This window comes from Apteryx mantelli, chromosome 4 (assembly GCF_036417845.1).
Source record: "Apteryx mantelli isolate bAptMan1 chromosome 4, bAptMan1.hap1, whole genome shotgun sequence".
NCBI classification, from domain to species: domain Eukaryota; kingdom Metazoa; phylum Chordata; class Aves; order Apterygiformes; family Apterygidae; genus Apteryx; species Apteryx mantelli.
The window spans coordinates 45,044,743-45,070,677 of record NC_089981.1 but is presented as its reverse complement, the minus strand read 5'-3'; the positions used below and the strand labels follow the sequence as shown (position 1 = coordinate 45,070,677).

Sequence of the window (25,935 nt, the reverse complement as noted above, 5' to 3'; positions counted from 1 at the left end):
AATTCCCAGTAAACATATTTTCAAGGGCAGGTCTTCCACAGCATGCGTTTGTCTGTATCCCACTGTCCAGAAGCCTGTGCCATCTCTTCTCGTGCATCTACCCTCAGAAAGGCGCAAACGACCCAGAAATACCCCCGACCCCATGACGGATACGGGGTGACAAACGCCAAGGACCCTTTGCGAGGGCTTTGCTTTCCGCTGCGGTAGCAGCGCGCCGCTCGGCTCCGCTCGGCTCCGCTCGGCGCGCTCGGGCGGAGGAGCTCAAGCCGCTCGCGCCTCGCCGGGCCGGGCGGGGCGGGGAGGCGGCAGGAAGCGCGGCCCGGCGCCGGCCCCCCCGCGGCGGCCGGAAGCGCGCGCGGCGGCGGGGGCCCGCCGGGGCGACGACGCTGGTGCTGAGGAGGCCGGGACCGACGTGGCCGGCCGGGGGAGGCGGGGCCGGGGGGCCGCCGGGCGGGGCAGGCCCGCGCCGCGCCGAGCTGAGCTGAGCCGAGCCGCGGCTGGATGGCAGCGGCGGCGCACGGTAACGGCGGCTCGCGGCCGGGGGCGGTGCTGCCGGGGGTCGCCGGCCCGCTCCGCCCCGCTGTTCCGGGCGGCGGGGGCGGGGGCGCGGCCGCGCAGCTCCGGGCGGCGGCGGGACGGGGGAGCGGGGGCGGCGGCGACGGCCCGTGTCCGGCACCGGCGGAGCCCGGCCAAGCGCGGGACAAGTTTGGGGAAACGGCGGGGAGCAGCGCCCGGCGGGGCCGCTGCTCGGGGAGCCGTGTTCTGGAGGCGGCGAGCTGCGGGGCGTCCGCGCCGCCCCCCGGGGCCTCGGCTCGCCCCGGCCCCCGGGCGGCGGCCCCCGCCTTCGCCGCCGCTTCCCGGGGCGGCGCGGGGGGGCTCCCGGCGCGCCGCGGGCTCGGAGCTCAGCCGCGGCGGGGTTCGGCCGAGAAAGTTTAGAAGCAACTTGGAAGAGGCGATTCTCGGGGGAAGCGCCGCCCCGGGGGTGCCCTGCCCCGCGCCTCCGCCCCGGGAGCTGTAACGAGAGGAGACGGCACCGCTGCCCCTCCGGGGAGCCGGCTCGCTGCCGTCCTGCTGCCGCTCCCTTGGTCGGGGTCTGCGCTGCGCTCAGCAAGACAGCGCAGGATCTGCCCCTTGGGGAGCCCAGCTAACGTGCTCGTCCCGGAGGGCGCAGGAACAGGGTTAACTGCTCCCTCCAGCACATATGCCTCACTTTGCGTTTGTCAGCATTCCTAGCATGGAAAAACAGAGCTGTCCGTCCTCTCAGAAGCCGTCCGCAACGTTATCAGAAACGATGCTAAGAGTGGGGCTGCCGTGTTAATCGCCTGTGGATAAGAGAGCGGTGTCCTGCACCAGCTCGGCCTGGGGCTGTGGCGGAGGCCCGGCCCGGCCCGGCCCGGCCCGGCCGCAGCGGGGCTCAGGCCGCGGGACCCAGGCCCGCGGCTGGCTGCTGGGGGGTCGGGAGATCTGCCCGGCCTCTGCTGCGGCTCCCACGGAGAGTGGGCTGGGAGGAGGGAAACCTCACCCAGCCCTGAGGGGGTGAAGGTGATTGCTGCCTCTATAAACTTTTCTCACAGGCTGGTCGCTGGGGAAGAAATCACTGTATCCCAAACTACTGTAGTGTTTGATCAGTATTTTAATCCCCTAGGAAAAGGCATGATCTTGGGGTTGCGAGGTGTCTAATCTGTTCTGTTCTGTGACACTCTGTTGTTCTTTAAACCTGTGCATCCACAATTTTTAGCTATGCATGCTATGATGTGCATAATTTGTAGAAGTGAGAGTCTCTGTGCAAAACGATTCTGTATGAGTGGTATGGGGGAGAGGGGAAGAGTCCCACCAGAGCAATGGGTTCCCTAAAGGTGGCCTGTGACTGGGAGAGAAGCGAGTGCTTTGGGGGACCAGAAACCTTTTGTGCCTCTGCAGAGGACAGGGCTTCCAGCAGGAATTCAGAGCTCTCTGCAGGGCTAATGGAGGGAGGTGGCTTGTGGAGAATTTTTTTGGCTGAAATTTACGCTTCCTCCCTGGAAAATAACTTTTTTCCATTCCATGGAGTGCTCTTTTGCAACTCCAAGACCAGGCTTCCAGAGAAAACAGTTGCAAAAAACTTTTTTCTTTTTTTTCTTTTTTTCTTTTCTTTTCCACCGAGAACATCTAAAATGTCATTGTATGGCAGCGAGCAACTGTACTGAGACAGAGCTGAAGCTGTGTGGTCTGAAAAGGCAAAGTGTCTGGGAGGGGAGGAGGCGGGCTGCTGCAGGAATCTCTCTTATGTAAATATTTTATTTTATTTTCTCTTTTCCAGTAGTTTTTTCCGTTGGCGCTTTAAGTTTTGTCTGCATTTTCTCAAGCGCAGCCTGCTGCAGATGTGCTCAGTGAGCACTGTGAGGCAGGGGCAGCCCAGGGAGTCTCCTGGGCGGTGGGCAGGAACTGTTCTCTTGACTTGGTGTTCATTCTGCCTTTTCCCCTTACTCCTGAGTGTGTAAATGGCAAATTCTCATTTAGTTATTCTTCCTGAGCAGGGAAGACCTTTTAGTCACTACAGACCTAAGGTTGTTGTAGAAAGAGCTAAGCAGACCCAGCTCCTGGCTGCTCAGCTTTGAGACCTCCACAGGATGCATGGATGCTATAGAGAGTGCTACCGGTGAAAACTGTGAACAGGTTCGGATTGCAGCACAGTTAAGTGCTGTGATACCAAAGCATGTCATTTGTCAAAACCAATGAGTAGGTGATGTGCTGGCTATTTATCTTAAATAAATATTCTTAAATAGCTCATATACCCTTCTTGAGAAGAACACAAATCTCTTGTAAAACCAGTTATGCCTCTGCCTCATAGTAACCACACCTTTCTGAGACCCTTTGGGTGCTTATGGCTTTCTCTAGCTGAGTTCCTAAAACAGATGCTGATGACTAAAATTAGGGGTAGGAAGACTTCCACCTTCTGCAACTGTAGTGGCAGTGTATTATTCTCTCTCTCTCTTCAGTTCTTATCTTAGGACTACATTTTGTTTGCTCCCTTTCTTCCCCTTAAATACCTGGCTTAGTAGCAGGCAGTTTGAATTCAGAGACTTTACAGACATTAAATAAACTTTACATCTCATGAGAGGTGTGTAGCTATGGGATAGAGAAGCAAAGGGGCTATGGAGATAAAAAAATATATATATTTTTTTAGAGCAAGTGATTATGATATGTTGGGAAAAAGCACATACTGGGAATATGTACTAAATAATTAGCTGCACACAAAGATCAATGCAGGTGTGTCCTGGATGGTGCACTAAGTTTTGGTGCACAGCTGTTTTATAGCCATCAAGAATTTACTATATGAGAGATGGAGATGCTCTTGAGCTGCAAGGTAATGATGGTCAGATGTGAAGGAATATAATTTTTTTCCTTTGTGTGACTAACAAGAAAAGAAAGATCTATGGGCCACAGAAGGTTGGCTGACACAAATGTGAGTTAGGGGATTGGTTTTCCACAGCCTTCCCCCCTCCTCCCTCTTTATTGTCCATAACTTCAGGAAGGAACCTGGTCCCTCTCCTTGCTGGGGAAAGGACATTGAAAACAGGCTGCATGCCTGGCTTCAAGTCCTGGACGTGCCTTTTCTCCTGTGTGCTTTTGCCTCTAACCAGGATTTTGGTTACTCGGTCTCAAAGAGCCTTTCAGGTGTCCCTTGTGGCAGGTATGGGCTGTGAGTAGGGAGAATAAGAAGAAGGAAGAAATGGACCTGTTGCATTAGTTGTTGTGTTTTCTTTTCCAGCCTGATTCTCAGAAGCTGTTAACTTTGTGACAACCACGTGCACATCCTGGATTACAGCTCACTGACAAAATCAGGATGAGAAGGGGTTAGTTTGTGCCAATTTCCATCACTGCCAAGCTGCAGAGAGCAGTTGTTTTGTATTCTTTACGTGTATTCTTTAACTCTTCATGCTCGTATGGTGGTTGTATAAGTCTTGATTTTTGCCAGAGTGGCTTTACTCCTCACGGAGAAGCTATTCCCAGTCATTTTCTTGGTCTAATCCTATCATAAAGGAAGAGGACATCTGTCAGGCCCAGTCTGGGGTTGGAAGGGATACCTGCCTGGTTTTTAAAGCAGGAAGTTCTGTAAATACAGGTTCTTATGCAGCAGCTAGTCAGCAGAGAAGGCTGTGGCTAGTGTAATCTGCCTGAAGAGTCCCTTAACCTCTCTGTGCAGGGGCCTCTGTGGCTGAATGGCTTTGGCCTGTATATGTGCTCAGAACAGGAGAGAGTGTACTCAGTTATGGGACAGCTAATGTTTTCAGAACTTCCAATCCTTTTGCTTTTTCACAGGGAAATTTGGCTAATTGTTGCTTAGTGTTACTGTAGCTTTGTGGGTCTGGTTGCATAGCTGTGGAGGGGAGTCCTAATCTCAGTGCAGGAAGCCAGATGGCCCTGAAGTGTCCCAGGTACCTTGCAGTGACAACAGGAGTTTTGCATTGTTGAAACTGGGAGGAGGGCAGTGTCCCTAGCACATTGGGCTCTCCTGGCACTTCTGTTACAGCCCAGCGCCTGTCCACTTCAGTGGCTGAGGTGAATTGGTGCTTACTGTACATGGAGTGCTGTGGGAAAGGAAAATGGGCCTTGCTGCCACTCCCCCCATGCCCTCCCTATTCTTTTAGAGTAGTTGTGCCAATAATACTGTACAGACCAAGAGCTGCCTCCCTTTGATAGGGTGCCACCAGGTTGAACAAGAGTCTAACCAACTTCAGGGAATCATGGATGTAGGACTCAGAAGGACTCCAAGAGAGGATCTGGTCCTAGTCTTTGCAGTGAAACAGCATCTGGATCAGGTGTTTAATATTAAAAAAAAAAAAAGTAAAAATCTAGTGTAGGAGATTCTGCATCATAGATAAACTGTTTATCACCACTTTGACATCATTTAAATTTGTTTCTTCTTAGCCAAGCCAAATCATATTTACCAGTTGAGTGGATTCCTCAATGTCCATGAAGAAGAGTTGTGCACTTTCCCACTTTCTCGTGACTTTTATTGTGTGCAGACCCTTCTATTCTCTTCACTCTTACTCTCTTCAGCTTATCTTTTCTAGACTAAACACAGCCAGGTCTTTTAGTCTTTTTTTCCAGGTCATGCTTTCTAAACTCTTGTTTTTATTTCTTTGCACTGGAATGTCTTCAATTTTTGTATCTATTCTGTGGAGTACAGATTGCGAGGCTGGATGCAGTCTGTTGGCCCAGGTCTAACTGGTGTAGAGTAGAATGGAATCGCTGCCTCCACATCATGCACACAGTATAGCTTTGAATATGTCCCAAGATGTCATTTTCCTTCTTTGTAGCAGGCTTACATTGCTGACATATTTAATTTTTGGATTCAATATGTGTGTGTCTTTTTTCTTTTCCTGGCACTTCAGAGTTACTATTATGTCATGTGCATTTTTTTTTTCTCTATAGTATGCTATTTTGTACTTATCTTTAGTGAGATTGGTTTGACAGTATGTTAAAGCTAGGTTTAGGATTCCTATAGCCAGATCAAAACACTGCAATAAAATGCCACAAAATCTTGAGCTGGTTTGAATTTGCTATGTAGGGCTTTTCTTCGTCGTCGTCTTCGTCGTCGTCTTCGTCGTCGTCTTCGTCGTCGTCGTCGTCTTCGTCGTCGTCTTCGTCGTTGTCTTCTTCTTCTTCCAAAAAAAAAAAAAGTGATGGGTTTCATATGGGTCAGCAGAGTTTACACTTGACCAGATGTTATCTTGCCACAGAAGGTTTTAGTGGTTCTCCCACAGCTAGCCAAAAGGGTTCTTCATCAATTCTTTCTTGCATCCTTTCTGCTCCTTGTGTCTGTGGTCACTGTGCCTGGATCTCAGTGTCCTCCTTTTGGGGAGCCATGTGACCCTGTCCTTTCACTTTTCTTTGGTTGCTTGCTGCAGTTGGGCCTTCCTCCTGCAGTGGTCTAGTTCAGCTAGTGAAATTAGAGGAGGATGGAGCCTTTAAAAAAACTGTTTTTCTGTTTTATTCTGAGCTTGCTCACCCATGGGGTCAGGTGAGAGCATTGCAGGGGGAATGAATGAAGCGGTGGGGGAGAAGGGGCAACACTGCCCCTTTCAGCTGCAGTTGCAGCAGGCCCTTAGATTGGTTCCAGCACCCTGAATTTCATCTTGATGATTTCAGGCCCTTTTCTGTTTGTCTGTTACTTAAAGCTTTGTTATCTTTATCACTTTATCTTCTAGGTAACTACAAACTGATCACTTAATTTGATCAAGAATCTTTCTGAGGATTGAAGCTACTGGTCTGTAACTCCTTAAGTCTTCTCCTCCCCCCCTTTTTTTTTTCTGTTTATTAAGGTAGGTGAAGCATGACACTTCTCCAGCCTTCTGGGGCCTTCCCACATAATTTCTGTAAATTTTCAAATATAGTCACTAATGCTTCAGATATTACTATCTATTACTATTATTACTACTAATACTTACAGAGATTACTAAGTGCTACTATATGTTACCTGCTAGTGAAGAGCTACATTTGGGGATTTTGTTTGTTTGTTTTGAAGCTGACCCCCACTGGCTTCATGTGATGAGCCATAAGAAAAGCCCCCCTGGCTTTTCTTATCACAGAATCACAGAATGGTTGGGGTTGGAAGGGACCTCTGGAGATCATCTAGTCCAACCCCCCTGCTCAAGCAGGGTCACCTAGAGCACATTGCACAGAATCACGTCCAGGTGGGTTTTGAATATCTCCAGAGAAGGAGATGCCACAACCTCTCTGGACAACCTGTTTCAGTGCTCTGTCACCCTCACAGTAAAGAAGATTTTCCTCATATTCAAATGGAACTTCCTGTGTTTCAGTTTGTGCCCGTTGCCTCACGTCCTGTCACTGGGCACCACTGAAAAGAGTCTGGTCCCATCCTCTTGACACCCTCCCTTCAGATACTTGTACACGTTGATAAGATCTCCTCTCAGCCTTCTCTTCTCCAAGCTAAACAGGCCAAGCTCTCTCAGCCTTTTCTCATATGAGAGATGCTCCAGTCCCCTAATCATCTTTGTAGCCCTTCGCTGGACTTGCTCCAGTAGTGCCACATCCCTCTTGTACTGGGGAGCCCAGAACTGGATGCAGTACTCCAGATGTGGCCTCACCAGGGCTGAGTAGAGGGGGAGAATCACCTCCCTCGACCTGCTGGCAACACTCTTCCTGATGCACCCCAGGATACCATTGGCCTTCTTGGCCACAAGGGCACACTGCTGGCTCATGCTTAACTTGGCGTCCACCAGCACTCCCAGTGCAGCACTTCTCCGCAGAGCTGCTTTCCTGCAGGTCAGCCCCCAACCTGTCCTGGTGCATGGGGTTATTCCTCCCCAGGTGCAGGACCCTGCACTTGCCTTTGTTGAACTTCATGAGGTTCCTTTCCGCCCACCTCTCCGGCCTGTCCAGGTCTCTCTGAATGGCAGCACAGCCCTCTGTGGTATCAGCCACTCCTCCCAGTTTTGTATCGTCAGCAAACTTGCTGAGGGTGCATTCTATCCCTTCATCCAGGTCATTGATGAAGAAGTTGAACAAGAATGGACCCAGTACTGACCCCTGGGGGACACCGCTAGCTACAGGCCTCCAACTAGACTCTGCGCCGCTGATCACAACCCTCTGAGCTCTGCCATTCAGCCAGTTCTCAGTCCACCTCACTGTCCACTCATCTAGCCCACACTTCCTGAGCTTACCTATGAGGATGTTATGGGAGACAGTGTCAAAAGCCTTTCTGAAGTCTAGGTAGACAACATCCACTGCTCTCCCCTCATCTACCCAGCCAGTCATTCCATCACAGAAGGCTTTCAGATTGGTTAAGCATGATTTCCCCTTGGTGAAGCCATGCTGACTACTCCTGATCACCTTCTTGTCCTCCACATGCTTGGAGATGGCCTCCAGGATGAGCTGCTCCATCACCTTTCCAGGGATGCAGGTGAGGCTGACTGGCCTGTAGTTCCCTGGGTCCTCCTTCTTGCCCTTTTTGAAGACTGGGGTGATATTGGCTTTCTTCCAGTCTTCAGGCACCTCTCCTGTTCTCCATGACCTTTCAAAGATGATAGAGAGTGGCCTAGCGATAATGTCTGCCAGCTCCCTCAGCACTCATGGGTGCATCCCATCGGGGCCCATGGATTTGTGGGTGCCAAGTTTGCTTAAATGATCTCTAACCCGATCCTCCTCGACCAAGGGCAAGTCTTCCTTTCTCCAGACTTTCTCTCTTGCCTCCAGGATCTGGGGCTCCTGAGGGCTGGCCTGATCAGTAAAGACTGAAGCAAAGGTGGCATTCAGTAACTCTGCCTTCTCTGTATCCTTCATCCCTAGGGCACCCACCCCATTCAGCAAAGGGCCCACATTTTCCCTAGTCTTCCTCTTGCTACTGATGTCTTTGAAGAAGCCCGTCTTGTTGTCTTTGACATCTCTAGCCAGATTTAATTCCAAATGGGCCTTAGCCTTCCTCGTCGCATTCCTGCATACTCTGACAATGTTCCTATATTCCTCCCAAGTGGCCTGTCCCCCTTTCCACTTTCTGTATGCTTCCTTCTTCTGGTTGAGTTTTGCCAGGAGCTCCTTGCTCATCCATGCAGGTCTCCAGCCTCCTTTGATTGACTTCTTACTCATAGGGATGCACTGATCTTGAGCTTGGAGGAAGTGATGCTTGAATATTAGCCAGCTCTCTTGGACCCCCCTTCCTTCTAGGGCCCTAACCTATGGGATTCCTCTAAGTAGGTCCCTGAAGAGGCCAAAGTTTGCTCTCCTGCAGTCCAGGATTGTGATCCTACTTAGTGCCCTGCCTCTTCCTCGCAGGATCCTGAACTCCACCATCTCATGGTCACTGCAGGCAAGGCTGCCCTCAACCTTCACATCTCCAACCAGTCCTTCTTTGTTTGTTAGTACGAGGTCCAGCAGCACACCTCTCCTTGTTAGCTCCTCTACCACCTGTGTCAAAAAGTTATCATCAATGCTCTGCAGGAACCTCCAGGACTGTTTGTGCCTAGCTGTGTTGTCTTTCCAGCAGATATCAGGATGGTTGAAGTTCCCCATGAGAACCAGGGCCTGTGATCATGAAGCTACTTCCAGCTGTCTGTAGAAGGCCTAATCAACTATTGGAAGAGACAATGAATAGTCAAACACTGTTCACCCTCTTTATACCACTCATGATTTTATAGACCTCCATCACGTTACCTCTCCAACTTAGTTGTCTGTCTTGCATCCTAATTTGTTATATGGATGCCACTCCATATCTTTGGTTGTCTTTATTTTTCTACCCAGTAATCCCACAGCCACATGTCCCTTGCGTTTTGTAATTCTGTCATACCAACTTCACAATAAAAAAATGTCAGAGGGGATTCTCTTCCAGCAGCTCACCAGATAGGCAGAGGAGACTTATCCTGGTAGCATCTCTGGTCAAGACCTTCCTCTGGAGCCTCAGGATACTGAAGGGCAAGGGTACCTGAGGGTACTGCCTCTGCAGAGTCCAAGTCCAACCCATCTAGGGGGGAGGTGCAGGAAGCCACACCTCTTCACAAGGTGTTTTGTCGGCAGTTTCACATAACTGATGATAAACAGTGTCCTTGTCACAGCACTAAAGAGTGCTATGTTGAAATCGGGGAGAGTTTCAAATTTTTCCTTATGGGGAAAAGGAGGATGTACACATGCACTAAGATGCTGAGGGAAGGAATGGAGCAACTAAGGCCTTTCTATCTGGATGGTGGGAGGGGGGTCTCTGAATGCTCTCAGAACTGCTCTCCCCTGTTCTTTTCAGAGATTGGCCAGCCCAGCTGAGACCACTTAGAGATGACAAAGCAAAAGCTTCTGCTTGATGGGACACTCTCCTTGCTTCTGATCGTGGCTTGTGAAGCTCAGCAGCTCCCAAAGGGTCATGTTGCCACTAGTTCTGGTCCTCTGTGTGAGAAGGAGGCTGAGTCCTGGGGAAAACTTTTCAGTAATGAGCGGCTGGATGCCTGGATCTGTTCCCTCATTGGCTCATTCATGGTGGGGCTGAGCGGGGTCTTCCCCTTGCTGGTGATTCCTTTTGAAACAGGAGCTGCTCTGCGTTCAGAAGGTAAGCCTGCTACGTGGGTTAGCCTTTCTGAAGCTGAAAGTCCTGGATTGTGACTGAATGGCACAGTGATGAATAGGACCTTGGATCATCCCAGTGTCATAGGAATACTGCCCTCTAAAATAGACACGGTTCATTGTTTTAGGCCATCCCCATCAATCTGATAGGGTTGGTCCTGGCCAGAGCTTGTGCAAAAAGCATCATTTGGGATATGTACCACAGGGAGTTGCTTGGTCCAGGACCCTCCCACACACTGCTGTCTCAGCCAAGTGGTACAAGGGCTTTTTCTTGAACTCTAGTTATTTTTCCCCTACTCTCTTTGAAAACTTGGCTTGCAGATGCTTCTAATTTAGGTTTCTTTGTGCAAAATCTCAGCTGGTGATGTTTTGGCTCTGGGCTGAATTATGATCATTTTTTGTTTCTTTTTTAGCTGGATCACATCGTTTGAAGCAGTTGTTGAGCTTTGCAATTGGTGGGCTACTGGGGAATGTGTTTCTGCACCTGCTTCCTGAAGCTTGGGCCTACACATGCAGTGCAACAGCAGGTATGAAAGCCCCCTCTGCCAAGAAGCAGCTATGCCTACTGCTGTGCTTTTTAAGTCTGTTCCATGTTGAAAACACAAGAACAGCTAGACTGGGTCAGCCCCAAAATGGGCTTAGACTGGTATTCTGTTTTGGTATCTAAAAGTGAATGTCTAGGGCAGGTTATAAGAACAGCCAAAGCACATGTAATATTTCTTCTCTGTATTCTGCAGCCCTCTAAAGAGGCTTCCTGAGTTGGATGTAGTTTCTTTGTGTTTAGCAACCTGCAATGGATTTTTCATCTATGAACTTTTCGCATCTTTCCTTGAACTCTTGTAAATCTGTGTTGGTTTTTTTTTAGTGTTTTCCCTAAGGAAAGGGGATGCTTTCTTAAACCGATTAGGAAATAATGAATCTGTATGGTCTGATACATGAACACATGCGCCATTTCAGGTGGGAATATGCCTCATTAGATAACATCTCCCCTAGAAATCTGTCTCTATCACAGTGCTACTCACAGAACCTCTTTCCTGGGACTTAATCAGGTGTGTCCACTGGGTACTTTGATCTGTTGAAGCCCAAATATGTTGCCTTCTCAAGTTTTGCTCAAGAGAAGTGATGAAAAATTGACTGTCCCTAGAGCCATTGGCTGAGATGGGGCAAAGGAAACAAAAAATGTAGGTGACAGAGCCCAGTATTGACCTGCAAGCTAAACACTGGTTGCGTTGAGGTAGTGCTTGTGGTATTGGTGTATGCTCTTCATCCCTCAGATAGTCAGGCTTGTTGAAACCTGTAATGATTATATTTCTGCCTTGGCAAACTGATGACACAAGAAGCCAAGTACTGCTTAATTCCACCTATTGTGAAAACCATGAAATCCTTTCCCCACTGAGAATGTGAGAGAGGGAAAAGGATGCCCTGGGTTTCCCAGGCTCCATTGCACTTATGTCCTGGGATTTCAGATCCTTCGTGTATCTATGGGTCGCTTAGTGTTCTCCCTCTTCACAGCTCTGGCACTGTCAGTAGAACTCGCTGTCCTTTTTTTTCCTCTTTCTTACAGTGGTTTCCCAGTGACACTGCCTTCTTGCTGTATCTTGTTTGCTTTTTCCAGACTGTCCTTAGCACAAAGGTTTCCATGACCCATATATGCCCCACTAAAGAGTCTTTTTGTTCTTCCAGTGCAATGCAACCTCCATGTCTGCAGCCAGGCTGAATGGATGATTATCTCACAGGCTTGGCTGCAATTGAAAAAAAGAATTTATAGCTTTGGGCTTAATAACTTATGCAGGTGTGGCAGAAAGGGGAAGGTGAGTCTGTAGCTCTGTTAATGGGGAGTGTTGTCTGGGCTTGCTGCTCAGTAGACACAGCTGCAGGATTTTTGTTGATACCAGCATGTAATCTCCCCTTGCTTCTGGAGCTCAGGGAAATTCTTAGTATTGTCAGAAAACAGTCTGGATTGCCCTACTGAAGCAAAGGGGTGGGGGCTCTCAGTCTGAGTGTCCTGAGATGAGGATATCTATTAGATCAAGAATGAGTAGATGAAACTAATTTGCTGTGAGTTGTATTTGCTCCTTACTCCTCAAAAGGACAGTGGAAACACCTCTTTTTTTTCCTGTTATCTTGGGACTCTTGGTTAATCTGTCTGGGACAGGATGGGTTCCCATATGGGAAAACCCTGCATCCTCCTTGATAGAATATCATTTCTCTCTTGTCCCTCAGGAGAAGGGCAGAGCTTTCAGCAGCAGAAACTTCTTGGGCTCTGGGTGATCATTGGTTTCCTGACCTTCCTGGCACTAGAGAAGATCTTCCTAGAGAAAGAAGAGAAGGATTTTCCAGGTGTGGTAAGTGAGTAGCCAGAGGGGAGGGAGTGCTATTGTGTTTGGTTTATGAGTCAGGTACATAAGCACTGTACTAAACACCTCCTCTGCCCTATCTGACAGGTTCAGCAGATGGGCCTGGAGCTGTGAGTAGCTTGTTGTCAATGGCCTTTAGGAGCTTTTTGCCACTTCTTTGACACTAGGCTGTAGGAGAAGGTGTTTCATATTCAAGCTTTGGTTTTGTGGTTTTATCTGAGATTTCTCACCTCTGGGTTGGTTTTGTTCTCTGAGATCTGTGTAAAAGAGAACTCCCCTTTTATGTGGCCTGGGAGCTGGAGCTCTCTGCAGATGAGACTTTCTTAAGTGAGCTTTGAAGGATGACAGCTTGCCAATGCATACTCCATTCGGTGATTGTGACTCACTACTAGGCACTTCACTTCTTTCTTGGGCCTCAGTCAGTACAAAGAGACCCTTCTTCTCTGGAAGGTGTTCCTCACTGCCCTCTTCTCCTGGGTATAGTCTCGACCAGGCCCCTGTTCTGTGGAGCTGGTACATTGTGTGGGAGAAGGGATTTATGGTTGGCCAGGTGGTACAGTGTAATGCTTCAGGCAAGAGTCATCCTGCAGCAAGGGATGCATTAACAAAGAAGTAACAGAAGGTAACTCCAAAACAGAGGAACATGGCTAGTCCTTAGCAATCTGCACAACTTGTAGCAGCAACTCCTGTTGACTGTTCAGTCCTTGCTGTGCCATGCCTTTTGAGAGATGAAACTAGAGATCAGGCACTGCATAACTAGATTTTACTCTGACTTAACATGAGATTTTAAACTCTGAAAGGAATTTATTCTCCTAATACGAGAGAGTAAAGCCTGAGATGAACAGTTTGTGGTGTTTGGAAGCTGACAATCCCAACTATAGAATAATTCTCTGATCTTAGTTATCCTGATGTACTGGAGAGAACAAGACTCTTCCCCCCACTTTCTCCCTCTGCCCAGATGGAGTTGAATTTCTCTTGTCCCCATCTTTCCAATGGGACATGGCTCATAGCCATAAGGTCTGGCTCAGATTCCCAGTCTCTTGATATTTTCCATCTCCTGATGGTTTGGGAAGTCTTTGCTCATGTTGTCTAACAGTGTGTTAGCCAGTTAGCCTTATAGATGAAGTTTAAATACATTAATTCCATTTTACAAATGTGACAAAAAGCTCTCTGAAATCTTTCTCATTTCTGGTAGTTATAATTATTAGAACGTGGTACCAAAGCTACTGATTTGGGCTGTAGGGACAAAAGGATTAAGGTTGATGATTGGATTTCTGACCCCGATTCATGCTCTTTGTTGGGGACAAAAAGGCAGTGACAAGTTGTTTTTCCCTAATTTAGGGCTCTGATTCTAAAGCACCAGAGGAGAAGATTCCCAATGGAAGTGGCTTCCCCCTTCAGAAGGTGGCAGGCAGACCCCAAAGAGCAGGAACAGTTTCAGCTCAGTGTAATGGCTCCTCTCTCCAGTCTCTTCCAACAGACAACAGGATCAAGGTAAGACATCCACAAGCAAACTTCTCCTAGATGCTTTACATCTTATGTTTTCTGGGGCAAATATTTTAAAATTCAGTCAGGAGAAAGAGTTGTCTGTGGAAAGTACTGTCCCAGAGTGGGGAACTCGGTGTTTATGAGCAAGTTATGCTTATTTTTGCTCTGTCAAAGTGTCCATCACAGTTACAATAGGCAGGAAATAGCGGTCTTACTGGAGAAAATCTGCCCTGCAGCTTATGCAAGAAAGGCAAAGTCATTTTTTCAGACTTACGTCTTCACAATAGTCTGTTTTGACTGAATCCTGAGACCAGAACACAGTACTTCCACATTTTGTTACACTATATCTTATAGTCAGTATATATTATTTGTTTAAATTTTGGGGCAATGATTTCTCTTTTCTTCAGTGTCTGCACTGTAGCAGCTGTGAGCTGCACACTTCCTGTTCAGGCAACTCTTAGATGCATTTTGACAGTTGAAGCTATTCATTGTAAAACGTAAGGGTTTGGTTTCTCAGATTAGCAACTATCCGCTGCCAAAAAGGGCCTCTTGTCCACTTCTATCTCCAAACATGCATTTCCCATCCCATCCTTTCCACTGGTGCTCATCTGATCCCACAGTGAGCCAGTTCAAGGAGCTAAACAGGCCGAGAACTTTTTTTATTGTTGTTGCTTTGTAGGTTTAATTCTCTGCTAATTTAGCTTCTTGAATCAGCTTGCTGTGCTGTCAAGCAGCCTGTAGTGTTGGGATAAGGGGATATCAGCAAGCTCATAGGATTGGAGGCGGGGCAGAGAAACCACTAGGCAGTGGCTAACCTTTAGATTGGCTTTGCTTTCCCTTTTGGTTTTATTTTACTGTCCTCGCATTGTGGAAGCCCTGTCTGGGTGAACATTAGAGAGAGCAGTAGACCACTTTTGCGAAGGAGAATTTCCAATTTGAGTCTGAGAGTCCATAAAAAATGTACGAGATTGCAGGAGAGTAACTACAACAAGAAAATGTGGTTTCATGAGCTAACTCAAACATGGATATGTAGTCAGTCAGAGGCTCTTCAATCTTTCTATTTTAAACCTGTTTTGCTGTGACTTTGTGACTCTTACCACACATTAATGTGAAAGATATGCTGAGATCACTGTACATTTTTGATATCTCTCACATTCATGTAATCTGCACATACGGAGCACTATACAAATTGCAAGTTGTCACCTTGGTGGCAGTGATGGTGAAGCTGGTATTACTGGGTTTTGAAACATTGTGCCTTTATTTTAGAAAGCTATATACAGGGACTTAGGGACTACAGGCTGATTAGTCCACCACTGGTTTTAAGCAGAAATAAAACACTGATGGGGGACACAATTGCTCAGGGCCTTGTCCTAATGTAAAAATAATAATGTAATTAATGCTAATTGGTATGGTCTTATGGAAGATAGATTTTTTTTTTTTGTCCTCCAGACTCTTTTGCTGACTTTTATTCAAGCATAAGGTTGATTTGTAATGATACTGGGAGACATATATAAAACCTAACTTTGTCCCAAATTCTAATAAAACTAGTGCTGTATACAGTCAACTTTGCCAATATTATCTGTATTTAAACTGATAATTATCTATTACAGAGATAGTACAAAAGCTACCTATAACTAGGGACTGGATTGATGCAGCCTCACTCAAAAATATGTTCACTGCTGGTTTACAATCTTTGTAAAGGATAGTTTGAAAAAAGTACATTTTAACATTTGCAGCTATTACTCTGTTACTTAAATGGCATGTTATGACTGTGTGAGGTCAGTGATACTGGGTAAACTGAATAACTTGATCAAAACAGCTGAATTTTTAACATGTTTCAATACATGAAAATATTAAGCACTAGATTAAGAAACAAAGAATGCAGATCACATTTACAACATAGGTGCAGTTTCCAGGAAGTCAGTGCCTTGGAAAAACATGCAAGAATCATAGGAGAAAATTGTTTAAACACATTCTTCCATTATGATGCTACAGCCAGGAGAATGGGTGAGTGGGAAATATCAGTTAAGGCAAGGGAAGAGAGTTCCTCTTTCTATACAACAGTAATGAAACAGCTATATGACACTTTTTCCAGTAGTGTTATTCACAATATCCAAGGAACTATTAATAAATTTTAAAGGGATCGTGAAGGAGCTGAAATAGTTACTTGAAGTTTGGAAAACATGGTTAAAAGGTGGTTTTCTTTAATCTTTAGGTCTATAGAAGTGACAGTTCGGGGTGACTGTTAAAGTATACAAATACCCTTGTGAGAGGCCTGATTAAATTTGAATAGTTGGAAGTTGAAGTTAAACAGTAGCAGGCTAGAAATCAAACAGAACTGTGTAACTGAGGGTAACTTACCCGTGGATCAGCTTACCTAGAGTGATAGTAGATTCTTTGTCATTTGTGAGGTTTAAGCCATGATTTAAGCTGCTCTTTACAAAATACAGTATAGCTTAAGAAACAATGGGCTTTATGCAGAAATTGAATGAGGTCCTTTCAATTGTGTTATACAAAAAATCAGTCTAGATGATCAGTAAGAGCCCTTTTAGTTTTAAGATCCTAAAATGTCTGTTCAGTCTTACTGACTTGTGGATAGGCACAAATTGGCAACTAATAAATTACATACATAGTTTTAACTGTTGCTTTCTACCTGGTGAGTGTGTAATCAGAAGATCTCAATATTCTTTCTGGTAGGGGGGGAATTACCAAAACTACCAAGATATTCTTGTCTTGTTACCCTGTTTCATTAGGAAACAGTCATTCCATCTGTCTGTCCATCTGTTCTGCCCTTCCTTTTCCAATAACTTTTGAACCTATAATTAATTTTACCCGAGTTCAAGAGAAGTCTCGAAGGTAATCAAATTTCTGCAAGTTCCATAAAAATCAGCGTGTGGATAGAGGAGAAATGCAAACTAATGTCCTTTTGAGGAAGTATTGGGGAAATGTTGCATGTTGTTTGGCTGCACTGGCTTGTTGGCAAATCAGCAGAAAGGTAAGTCTTGCTGCCCTTATCTGGTGGGGAAGGGGCAGTCATGCAGTGCATGGGGGGAAAGGACGTGCAGGGGAAACAATATTGTTAGAAATGAGCAAGGTAGGTGCTTGCAAAGAAAAGAGAAACCCGTATCAAACCAGGCTTCTTTGGTTCCAATATCCACTCAATAACCCCATTTTTTTAAGAAAACAAGAGGAGAAAGGTACTATTTAAACAAACAAACAGAAAGTGGAGTCACCCTTCAGGGCTTCAAAGATTAGTAAGCTGCAATTGGTTGTCTGTGGGCCATATATATTAGAACCAGGGCTATAACAACATGTTCTAGCTTAAACACTGCAAGTGAGAAGGGTCCTTTGCACCCAAATATAATTTGGTGCTTTCCTGCATTACAGCCTTTAGAATGATTTTACTTGTTGAGAGAATAGAGTACTTCTTCCTTGCACATTCTTTCTTTTTCCCCATGACACAGGCATCCTTGCTGATTGTAGATGTATGTTTTATTGCACAGTGACATTAACTCTGCAGCATGAACATAAACACTTCATCTAGCTGCACTGTTTATGACTGAGGAGAACCTCCTATTAGGTATTCTCGGAATGTAAATGTCAGAGGCTCGTAACTGTCAAATCAACCCAATTTATATCTGAACACTCCAAGGCTTTGCTTCTCTCAGTGACAGCGTTTGCCCAAGCCACTGACAACAAAAAACCCTAATGTTTTAATCATGAAGTCTTTTTTTTTTTTCCCCCCCACTATATACAATGGTATGGTGTGTGTGTAAAACTTATATGAATAATAATTACTATCCTGTGGGGAAAACCCAATCATCTAAAATTCCAGCATGAAAAGGAGAAATTTTAGACAGTCACATTAGACTGAAAATGAGGAATGAGAACTAAAACTGCTATGTGTTCGTGAGTCTGCACGCCTTGCTTTATGTTCTCCTTCTTACAAAAACATGAAGGGAATGTGTTCTGCATCCATTGTGGAGATGTTTAGATTATTACTTATTGTAGTTAGGCCTGCTTAATAGGCCATTTTCATATTTAATCGTGGACGTGCTTTTGAAAGTTTAGAGCCTTTGAAAATGTCTTGAGATTGTGCAGTAGAAAATGCTGTGCAGAAAGGTGATGCCTTTTCGATACTCAATACTCGACTGAAAGCTCCACATGAGCTGCAGCATACAGATGGACACTTTCTTTATTTGACCACAGCAAGAAGAAGGATGCCGCAAGCAGAGTTCAATAGAAACAGGGAAGAACAGAAGACCAAAAAGTGTGCCGATGGCCTGACTATAAAACCCACCAGCACTTGTGTTCTTCCAGCTAAACTTTGGTGCCTGATACTATGGTGAAATAAGAGGTTGATGTCCCAGTTTCTAGACTGCCTCTCCACCCACAGGTTGCTGCTCTGTAGCTGGAGCTAATGTATGCCAGCTTAGTTCTTGCAGTCCAGAAACAGACCGGTGTATTAGCTACCACCCAGACTGGTGATAATTTAAAATGCAGTGCTGCATAGTGAACTGCAGTATGTCTGGAGCCAGCACATGTTAGTTTTTGTTAAATATGATGGAAAAACAGAAATGGTGAGCAAAAGGGCTGGGTGGTACCCTTATAAATCAGTTTGGCCCAAATAGCCAGAATTTGTCTGGAAACACCCATAGATATAGCAGTGGTTAGCATAATAGGGAAGTCTAACATGGAGATAGACTTGAGTGGGGAAGGGAGTTGGCATATGCCTGTAATTTTCAGAAATGTGTTTGTCAGCATGCGTATGCATATACATGCTATCCAGCCTTCTAGTGGGTGGATTTTTGGTGACTGTCATCACTATCTTTTCTCTTTTTATTCTTTCTTAAGGGAAAGCAAACCCACAAGCACAAGCTTTTTTAGTATAATGCTCGAAGATTTGTTCGGTTATAAAAAGCAATTTCAGCAGCATTTGTTCTGCTGCACTGCTCTTGCCAGCTCTTGAAGAGGAGACATTTAACAGTTATATATTAAAATACATGACTAGAAGACCAGGTCAGGTCATATTTGAAGCCAGTCACCTGTGTAAATTAGTGAGTGTTGCCTAGAATTGGTCTGATTTACAATCAATGTATTCTTGTATTTTGGCTATCTTTTTCCTTTCACCTTTTCTGTCTCTCTCTGTATGTAGAGCTTCTCTGTCATTTGCCTTCTCTCTCCCTCTCTCTCTCCCTCTCTCTCTCTCTCTCCTCCACTAAGATAGATTTCCTAATCTTGGACAATGCTTGTCTACCCTAAAACATAGTTTACTCTAAAACTGAACACAACATTTAAATTGTACCTGTGCACTGATGTTAAGATCTTCACCAGAAGTGCCATGTCCTGTCCTGTGTCATTTGATCATGGCTCTGTATAACCTGTGTCCAGATCTTGTCTGGTGCTTTCTTTCATCTTGTTATGTCTTCTCCTTTATCAGGGGCTCTTCCTTCTCTTTGCAGATTAGTGGATACCTCAATCTGCTGGCCAACACCATTGATAACTTTACACATGGCCTAGCAGTAGCAGCCAGCTTCCTGGTTAGCAGAAAGGTAAGGTTTCTGTCACATGCCATATACTGAACTGGAGATGCCTGTCCTCAAGTGTGATGCAAAAATACCAAAGATGTGAGGAATCCCTCCTATTTTCTGGAAGCTTCCAAGAACATGGAGAAGCATTTTCAGTAAGAAGCAGTCCTATCCTGGCCCTCTGAGCCAGAGCTTCTTCAAACTTGGGAGATCTTTGTTCTTTGTACTGACATGTGGGGAAACGTTACCTCATCTGCCCTTTCACTGAATGCTTCAAAACCCTGAGTAACAAGAGTCTTAACTTGGAGAATGGGGCCTTGACATGCTGATGAAAGTCTCAGCCTTTCAGAGCCGGAGGACCATTTCCTAATTGACTTCTCTTCTCTGCCATAGGTTGGGCTCCTAACCACAATGGCAATTCTCCTGCATGAAATCCCACATGAGGTGAGAGGGCTTTTTATCCTGCCGTCCTAAGGGATTGAAGAGGTGCTTCATCTGCTAAAAGAGAAGGGCTAAGTCTGGTTAACATTTTCTTGTCCCTTGAAAAGATGCTCCTTCTTGGAGACTGGCAACATGAGAAGTTAAAAGAAGTCTTGAAGCACTTGTCTTGTTAGGATGGCCTTTGTATTTGGGGATGCTCATATTCATTAGCTGTTGGCTCTTGGTTTTCCTAGGTAGGGGACTTTGCAATCCTACTTCGGGCTGGGTTTGACCGCTGGAGTGCAGCCAAGATGCAGCTTTCCACAGCTTTAGGGGGGATTCTAGGAGCCTGCTTTGCAATATGCGCTCAGTCACCAAAAGGAGCAGGTAAGGCTCCCTGGGGCTTCTGTAGGAGTGGGGAGGCCTGTGGTAGCCATGTGTAGATCTTCTCTACCTACTCTGTTCTCTCTTGTGATTTTGCCTCAGTAATAATGAAAACTTTCTGTATTTGTGCAGGGGAAACAGTAGCCTGGATCCTTCCTTTCACTTCTGGAGGATTTTTGTATATTGCCTTGGTAAATGTTGTGCCTGATCTCCTGGAGGAAAAGAATCCTTGGTAAGTGCTCCTGTTTAGCTGCAGCACTTCTTACCACCAGGGAGCAGGAATGTAACATTTTCCCATGCCTGTTCTGGGAGCACGTGAATGCCAGCTTTCCAAATCCCGTGGACAAGACTAGTATATAGATAAACCGCTGTGCTAGGTGTTGAGTTGATGGGACTACAAAGACCCTGTAAAACATGAGACCCTCCAACTGGGTCAGCCCTAAAATTTTGCTGGCCCAGTATGTTATCTGTGACAGTGGCCAATTGCATATGCTTAAGGAAAGACTGCAGGAAACAAGGAAAGTGAAAAATCACAGAATCACAGAATAATTGAGGTAGGAGGGAATCTCTGGAGGTCATTTAGTCCAACCCCCCTAGGACCAGCTAGAGGAGGTTGCTCAGGACTGTGTCCAGTTGGGTGATCCCTTACACAGTGTATCTTCTCAGCTTCTAGCAACTAGTGGCTTAGGGACTGCTTGAGCCTGGGGCTCACCCAGGCCTTTGTGTCTGATAACCATACATGGACCTATCCTTCACATATTTCTCTAATTGCTTTTCAACCCTACCCATTACTTTGGGCTTCTGCAATCTCCCTTTGGCAACAAGTTTGCATAGTTTGACTGCACTGTGTGAAATTATGCTTCTTGCTATTTGTTTTTTAGCCTCTTGCTTATTGATTTCATTAGATGCCCCTGTGTTGCTGTGTGAGTAGAGAATAATAGTTTCCTTCTCTTTATCATTCACCATTTCATAGTCTTTTATTGTATCCCACCTCAGTCATTTGTATTCCACACTGAAGAATTCTAGTGTATTTGGCCTCCTCTCTTAGGTAATATTTTAGTTTCCTGGAGTCTGACTGAGACTGTGTCCAGTCATATTCCAAACTCATCTGTACCACAGTAGAGACCCTCTCAGACCTGCTGACAGAGCTGCTCATGAGTATTTTCACCTATTTCAATTGCAATGAGGTAGATTAACTTCAGCAGTTTAACTAAGAGGCTCAACTTCTTGGCTTGACTACTTCCTTTTGACCAAGATGGATAAAGTGCTCAAAAGACAGCTCCACAGTTGTATCTGAGGAGGCAGGAACCTCTGGTAGAGAAATTTTAATGAGCAGCTGGGAGCTTGCTTTTGGATTGATAACCTCTTGTGTGGGCACAGCTGTTCAGAGTGTGCAGAGGCAGTGGGTACGTAGCCACTTTAATCCAGCATAAATCTGAGATGATGCTAAATGAGTGGCAAAATCCATTAGCTTTTTTATTTTTGCAAGGTAGTTGTTGGCCGAATGAGGTCCCTAGTCCATCTGTGAACATGCTGAATAGATGCTGGTGCTATTGTAAGAGAAAGGCCAGGAATAGGCCTCTGAGTAGGTGCACGATTTAATCAGCTTATATTGATTTGGAAAACTTGAGTCAGGTCTTGCAGCTGAATGGAACAAATACATGCCAGTTTATGGACAACTTCTTTGTTTGGGGTGCTGAGGAAGATTCTCAGCTCAACTGCTGTCTTGTCCTTGTGATGAATTTGGAAGGGCAAAGAACAAACCAGTCAAGAGCCTCTACACTGCTGCCTATTGGGATTGGTCTGCCGCCCCTCCTAATTTTACTGTTTCTTTCCCAGGAACTCCCTACAGCAAGTTCTGCTCCTGTGTACCGGCATTACAGTCATGGTGCTACTCTCGCTCACAACAGAATGACCTCTGCGCAGACCTCATGATGCCTCCCAGAGCCACCACAGTGACTCTGAGCTGACAAAGCAATAAGGAACACTAATGTTACTTCCTATGTGTGCACGTGTGGATCTGACTGCTAGTATGAGAAGCAGGTGAGAAAGAGGTCTGGGTGTGCAGGACTTCATTCCCTGGCTCTTCATTCCCTGTTCTGCTAAAATCTCACACATCAGGGCTTCCTCTTTTATGGAGCAAAAGATACAATGAGCAGAAATGAACTGAACAACTGCTCCATGGAGAATGGCCAATGTTTCATTCAGTTCATTATGATGGAACTGCACCTCCCAAGCCCTTGCATGAAAACAAGACACTATCCCTGTAGCTGGTGAAGAGGAAGGACTTGTCCTACCACTCAAAGGGTTGGAGACAGAACAGGGATGGCAAAACAACAGTAAATTAACAGCTTTAACCAGAACTTCCTACCCACCAGGAGTTATGGTGCTATGAAAACCTGCATTGCAGATAGCGGGGGAAGGTCCCCTTCCAACTTGATCTCTGGCTGTTCAATGAGATCAGTCGTTTCTAAAGGTAGTATTAGCCTTGGTAGTCTACCTTTTTGGCTTATTTTGTACTCATTTTTGTTGAAATTGAGCCAGAAACTTGAGGCACTTTGGGACAGTTCACAATTAAATGGCTCAGCTTGAAGATTACTTGCCTCAGCCCTAACCACTCCAGTAACCAGTGTGGCATAGCTGTTTATCTGAAAAATGGTCAGCAAACGTTTCTTCTATTGCTAGACTATCAGCTCACCTATATCTGGAAGGAAAGTCATGGAGTTGCTGCTACTGGCCTCCCTCCCCACCTCCCTCTCCCCATAAACATTAGCTGAGTGTGGCTCTGAGCCTGCTCTCAAGACCTGACTCACCCACCATCTTCCCCAAGCCAAGTTTCAGAGCTCTCTTGAGGTGGAGAGGTTGACGTGTTAGCCCTGTTCAGCATGCTAGAGCAGTCCTAGGCTGAGGTTTGGGCAAGGGCTGAACACAATACAGCCCGGTCAGCTGCAGGTAACCCAAGGCTGGCTCTTCCTCTGTTCAATGTAGAGTATTTAAGAACATGCTATTACCAAAAATATGGATAGTAGTCTACTTCTGGGCTTTTTGCCTCACAGTGGAGTTACAGCCTGTCAGGGATGAATGGGTAAGAAATAATACTGACAGTTCTTAAAGGAAAGGGCACAGCAGCAAAGAACACAGGAAGGGTGAAATGGGAAGGGTGAAACTGCTGGTGAAAAGATTAAAAATGAGTCTAGAAAAGCTAAGTGTGCTAAGTAAGGAGAGAACAGGGTATGAAAGGGTGGCAGTAAGTATGCTTTAAGAGGAGCTTTCTGTTGTGTGATGCTTGGGATTCAATTTGTTGACAATCGGAGATCAATAAAAATAAATGATGTTTCTTGTGTTTTGTGTGCATCCCAGCTGACAGACTGACCAGGCCCCCATTCCACAGGGATGTTTTAGTTCTACAAAGATCCACACCATTGTTAGATCATCCCTTCTGCAGAGGTCATCCTTGCTCTACATAAATCTGTTTAAAACTCGACCTTACTGGATGCAAAACAAGTGCCATAATGTGAGTTGTACCAGTTCAGCTCTGTCTTTAAACAGTTTTTGTAAATCAGTATAGCTCTCCAGTCTGCACAGGGCTAGTCTCTTTAGAAGGTGATTTGGCTCAGAGCAACGAGGCGGGTACACTGCCCATAGCAGAGGCACTTACTTCTCCAAGAGATTCCTTGTTGACACTGTTCTATTTTTATGACAGCTCCTGTCCTACTTTTTGGAGAGAGCTGGAGAACTTGTGTTTGCAGTTCTCTCTGCCCAGGAACTGCTGTCTAAAATCTGTTCAGCTTTCCTCACCCCTAGGTTTACGTCACTAACTAGCTTCACTGTAGCAATGCAGGAGGCTTAGTGCAATCATCTTTATTACAAAATTGCCCTCCTTTGACAGCTCCTGCCTCTATCATCCATTTGTTACAAAGTCTGAATCTAGCATCCACTTCCTGTTTTCCTGGAAGGAGGATTCATCTGATTAGCCTGCAGGAACTCAGGGAGTATACTAACCCCCTCATTCTAATACTTTGTAATTTTTTTTTCCCTTGGAGACTGAAGCTAACCAGACCCTGTAGTAGCAATCTGAAGGAAGCAGGTTTGCATAGAAAGATATGCCTGCTCTTTCCCCAGATGTCTTGTTCAAAATGCAGCTGGCATTTAAGTCAAGGCATTACCAGGTAAGTGCCCAGAAACTGGTGTTATTGCATCAGCACTGAGCCTTGCCAAAACTGTAAACCATAGTCAAGGTTTTGTGCTCAGCATTTAGGAATGTGAAGTGGATGACACTGAAGAATTAATTTCTGAGTTGCTTTTCTTGGCTGGTACCATAAGCCTGACAGTCTGCCAGTTCTTGGGAAGGTATCCTGGTATAAGGCAGCACAAGGCTTATGGGAGGGGCTGGTTAATTTTCTGTGTGCAGTGTCAGCCCTGGGGCTGAGGATGCAGAACCTTCAGAGGAAATGGAGTATCACTCCATCACATTTGACACTTTTGGAAATGCAGAGAGAATCATATTTTCTAGTTCTATTTTTTTTTTCAGCTGCTCTTATGCATTTTTCCCTTTCATCTGTATTGGTCTGCTCTGTACAGAGACAATAGAGATGAAATAAATGGTCTGCAGTGTGGGTTTGTATTTGCTGTTTTGAAGCTGCATCTTTTCTTTGCCTTTGAATTACAGAGCAGTATCTCTTGTTCAGTAGTCCAGATGAGTGTGTGGGTTCTGTCTTGCTTTTTACTCTACTCCTTGAGCTTTTACTATTGAAAAAGAGGTTCCTGAACCAGTCTGCTGTTCCTGCTGTCATGGCATTGTGGGCCGGTAGTGTTGTAGTGTATGTGGAATCATAGTTCTTGGATGTGGGTCTGTTTGCTGAGAAGAATGATCAGGTGAGTTACTCCTCCTTGAGGGGAGTGCCTGTATGGTAACTGACTGCTCAGAGAGTTGTGCAGCCATTTTTGTGATTAGTGATTCCTCACCTAAAAACTTCTAGGCCTAGCTGATAGTTACCTTCCTCAACACTTAACACTAAGCTGGTTACCTGCATTCATCAAAAATTGTATATGGAAAGAGCCAGAAGATCAGCTTGTAAGGGAATGTTTTCTGTCCTCCAAAACCACAGGTTTAAAGTATGTCTTATCCCACCCTTCATTTGAAAGATTTTTCAGGCTATAAATACTGAATGGTAGTAACTGATTCTTAGTTCTTATGAAAGACCTTTTTAAGAAAGAAAGCAAGCCACAACCTAAGAGCTGGAAGAAAACAAAGGCAGGTAGGTGATTGAGGGCATGATTTCATGGTATGGGGGTTTTGCCAGGAATGTATCTTTTGGAATCTGTGTCCCTGGTTTCACCGTGCTGCCCTCTGTGGTTGCACTGATACTTCTGTTCGTGGGGCTATGTTGTGAGCCTCTCTTCCCCCCCCCCCCCCCGCCCCATCCCTTTTTCCTTCTTTCAAAGGTAACGTGGACAGTCTGCTGTCTGGTTCACAGGCTCCCCAGGGAGTGGCACTTGCACAATTGCAGTAGTACAGAGGGGAGAACAGGTAGAAAGAATCTTATGCACATGGGAACTTCTTAGGGTGATGGTCTTGCCAAACCTCTAGTCTTCTGAAACTATTGCCTGGAGGTGACATAATAGGATTGCCAGGTTCAGGGAACATGAATATTCTGATCCTTCCAGGAAAGAGCTGTTATAACTGAAAGATCTTCTGTGTTATCTGG

General features: G+C 45.7%; 1 protein-coding gene across 4 annotated transcripts; it reads left to right on the top strand.

Annotated features, from left to right (window-relative positions):
• Positions 1–434: 434 nt before the first annotated feature.
• Positions 435–23,570, top strand: SLC39A13 (solute carrier family 39 member 13). Of its 4 annotated transcripts, XM_067296360.1 has the most exons (11): positions 457–520; positions 6,195–6,308; positions 9,737–10,036; positions 10,464–10,577; positions 12,274–12,395; positions 13,749–13,901; positions 19,358–19,447; positions 19,817–19,867; positions 20,098–20,230; positions 20,360–20,459; positions 22,067–23,570. In XM_067296360.1, exons 3-11 carry the CDS (start codon positions 9,769–9,771, stop codon positions 22,140–22,142), a joined length of 1,107 nt encoding a protein of 368 aa, XP_067152461.1. In that variant the 5' UTR covers positions 457–520; positions 6,195–6,308; positions 9,737–9,768; the 3' UTR covers positions 22,143–23,570. The 4 variants fall into 4 exon arrangements, with proteins under 4 accessions (XP_067152460.1, XP_067152463.1, XP_067152461.1 ...); XM_067296359.1 differs by lacking the exon at positions 6,195–6,308 and having other exon boundaries at positions 435–520; XM_067296361.1 differs by lacking the exons at positions 457–520; positions 6,195–6,308 and adding an exon at positions 3,799–3,836.
• Positions 23,571–25,935: the final 2,365 nt, after the last annotated feature.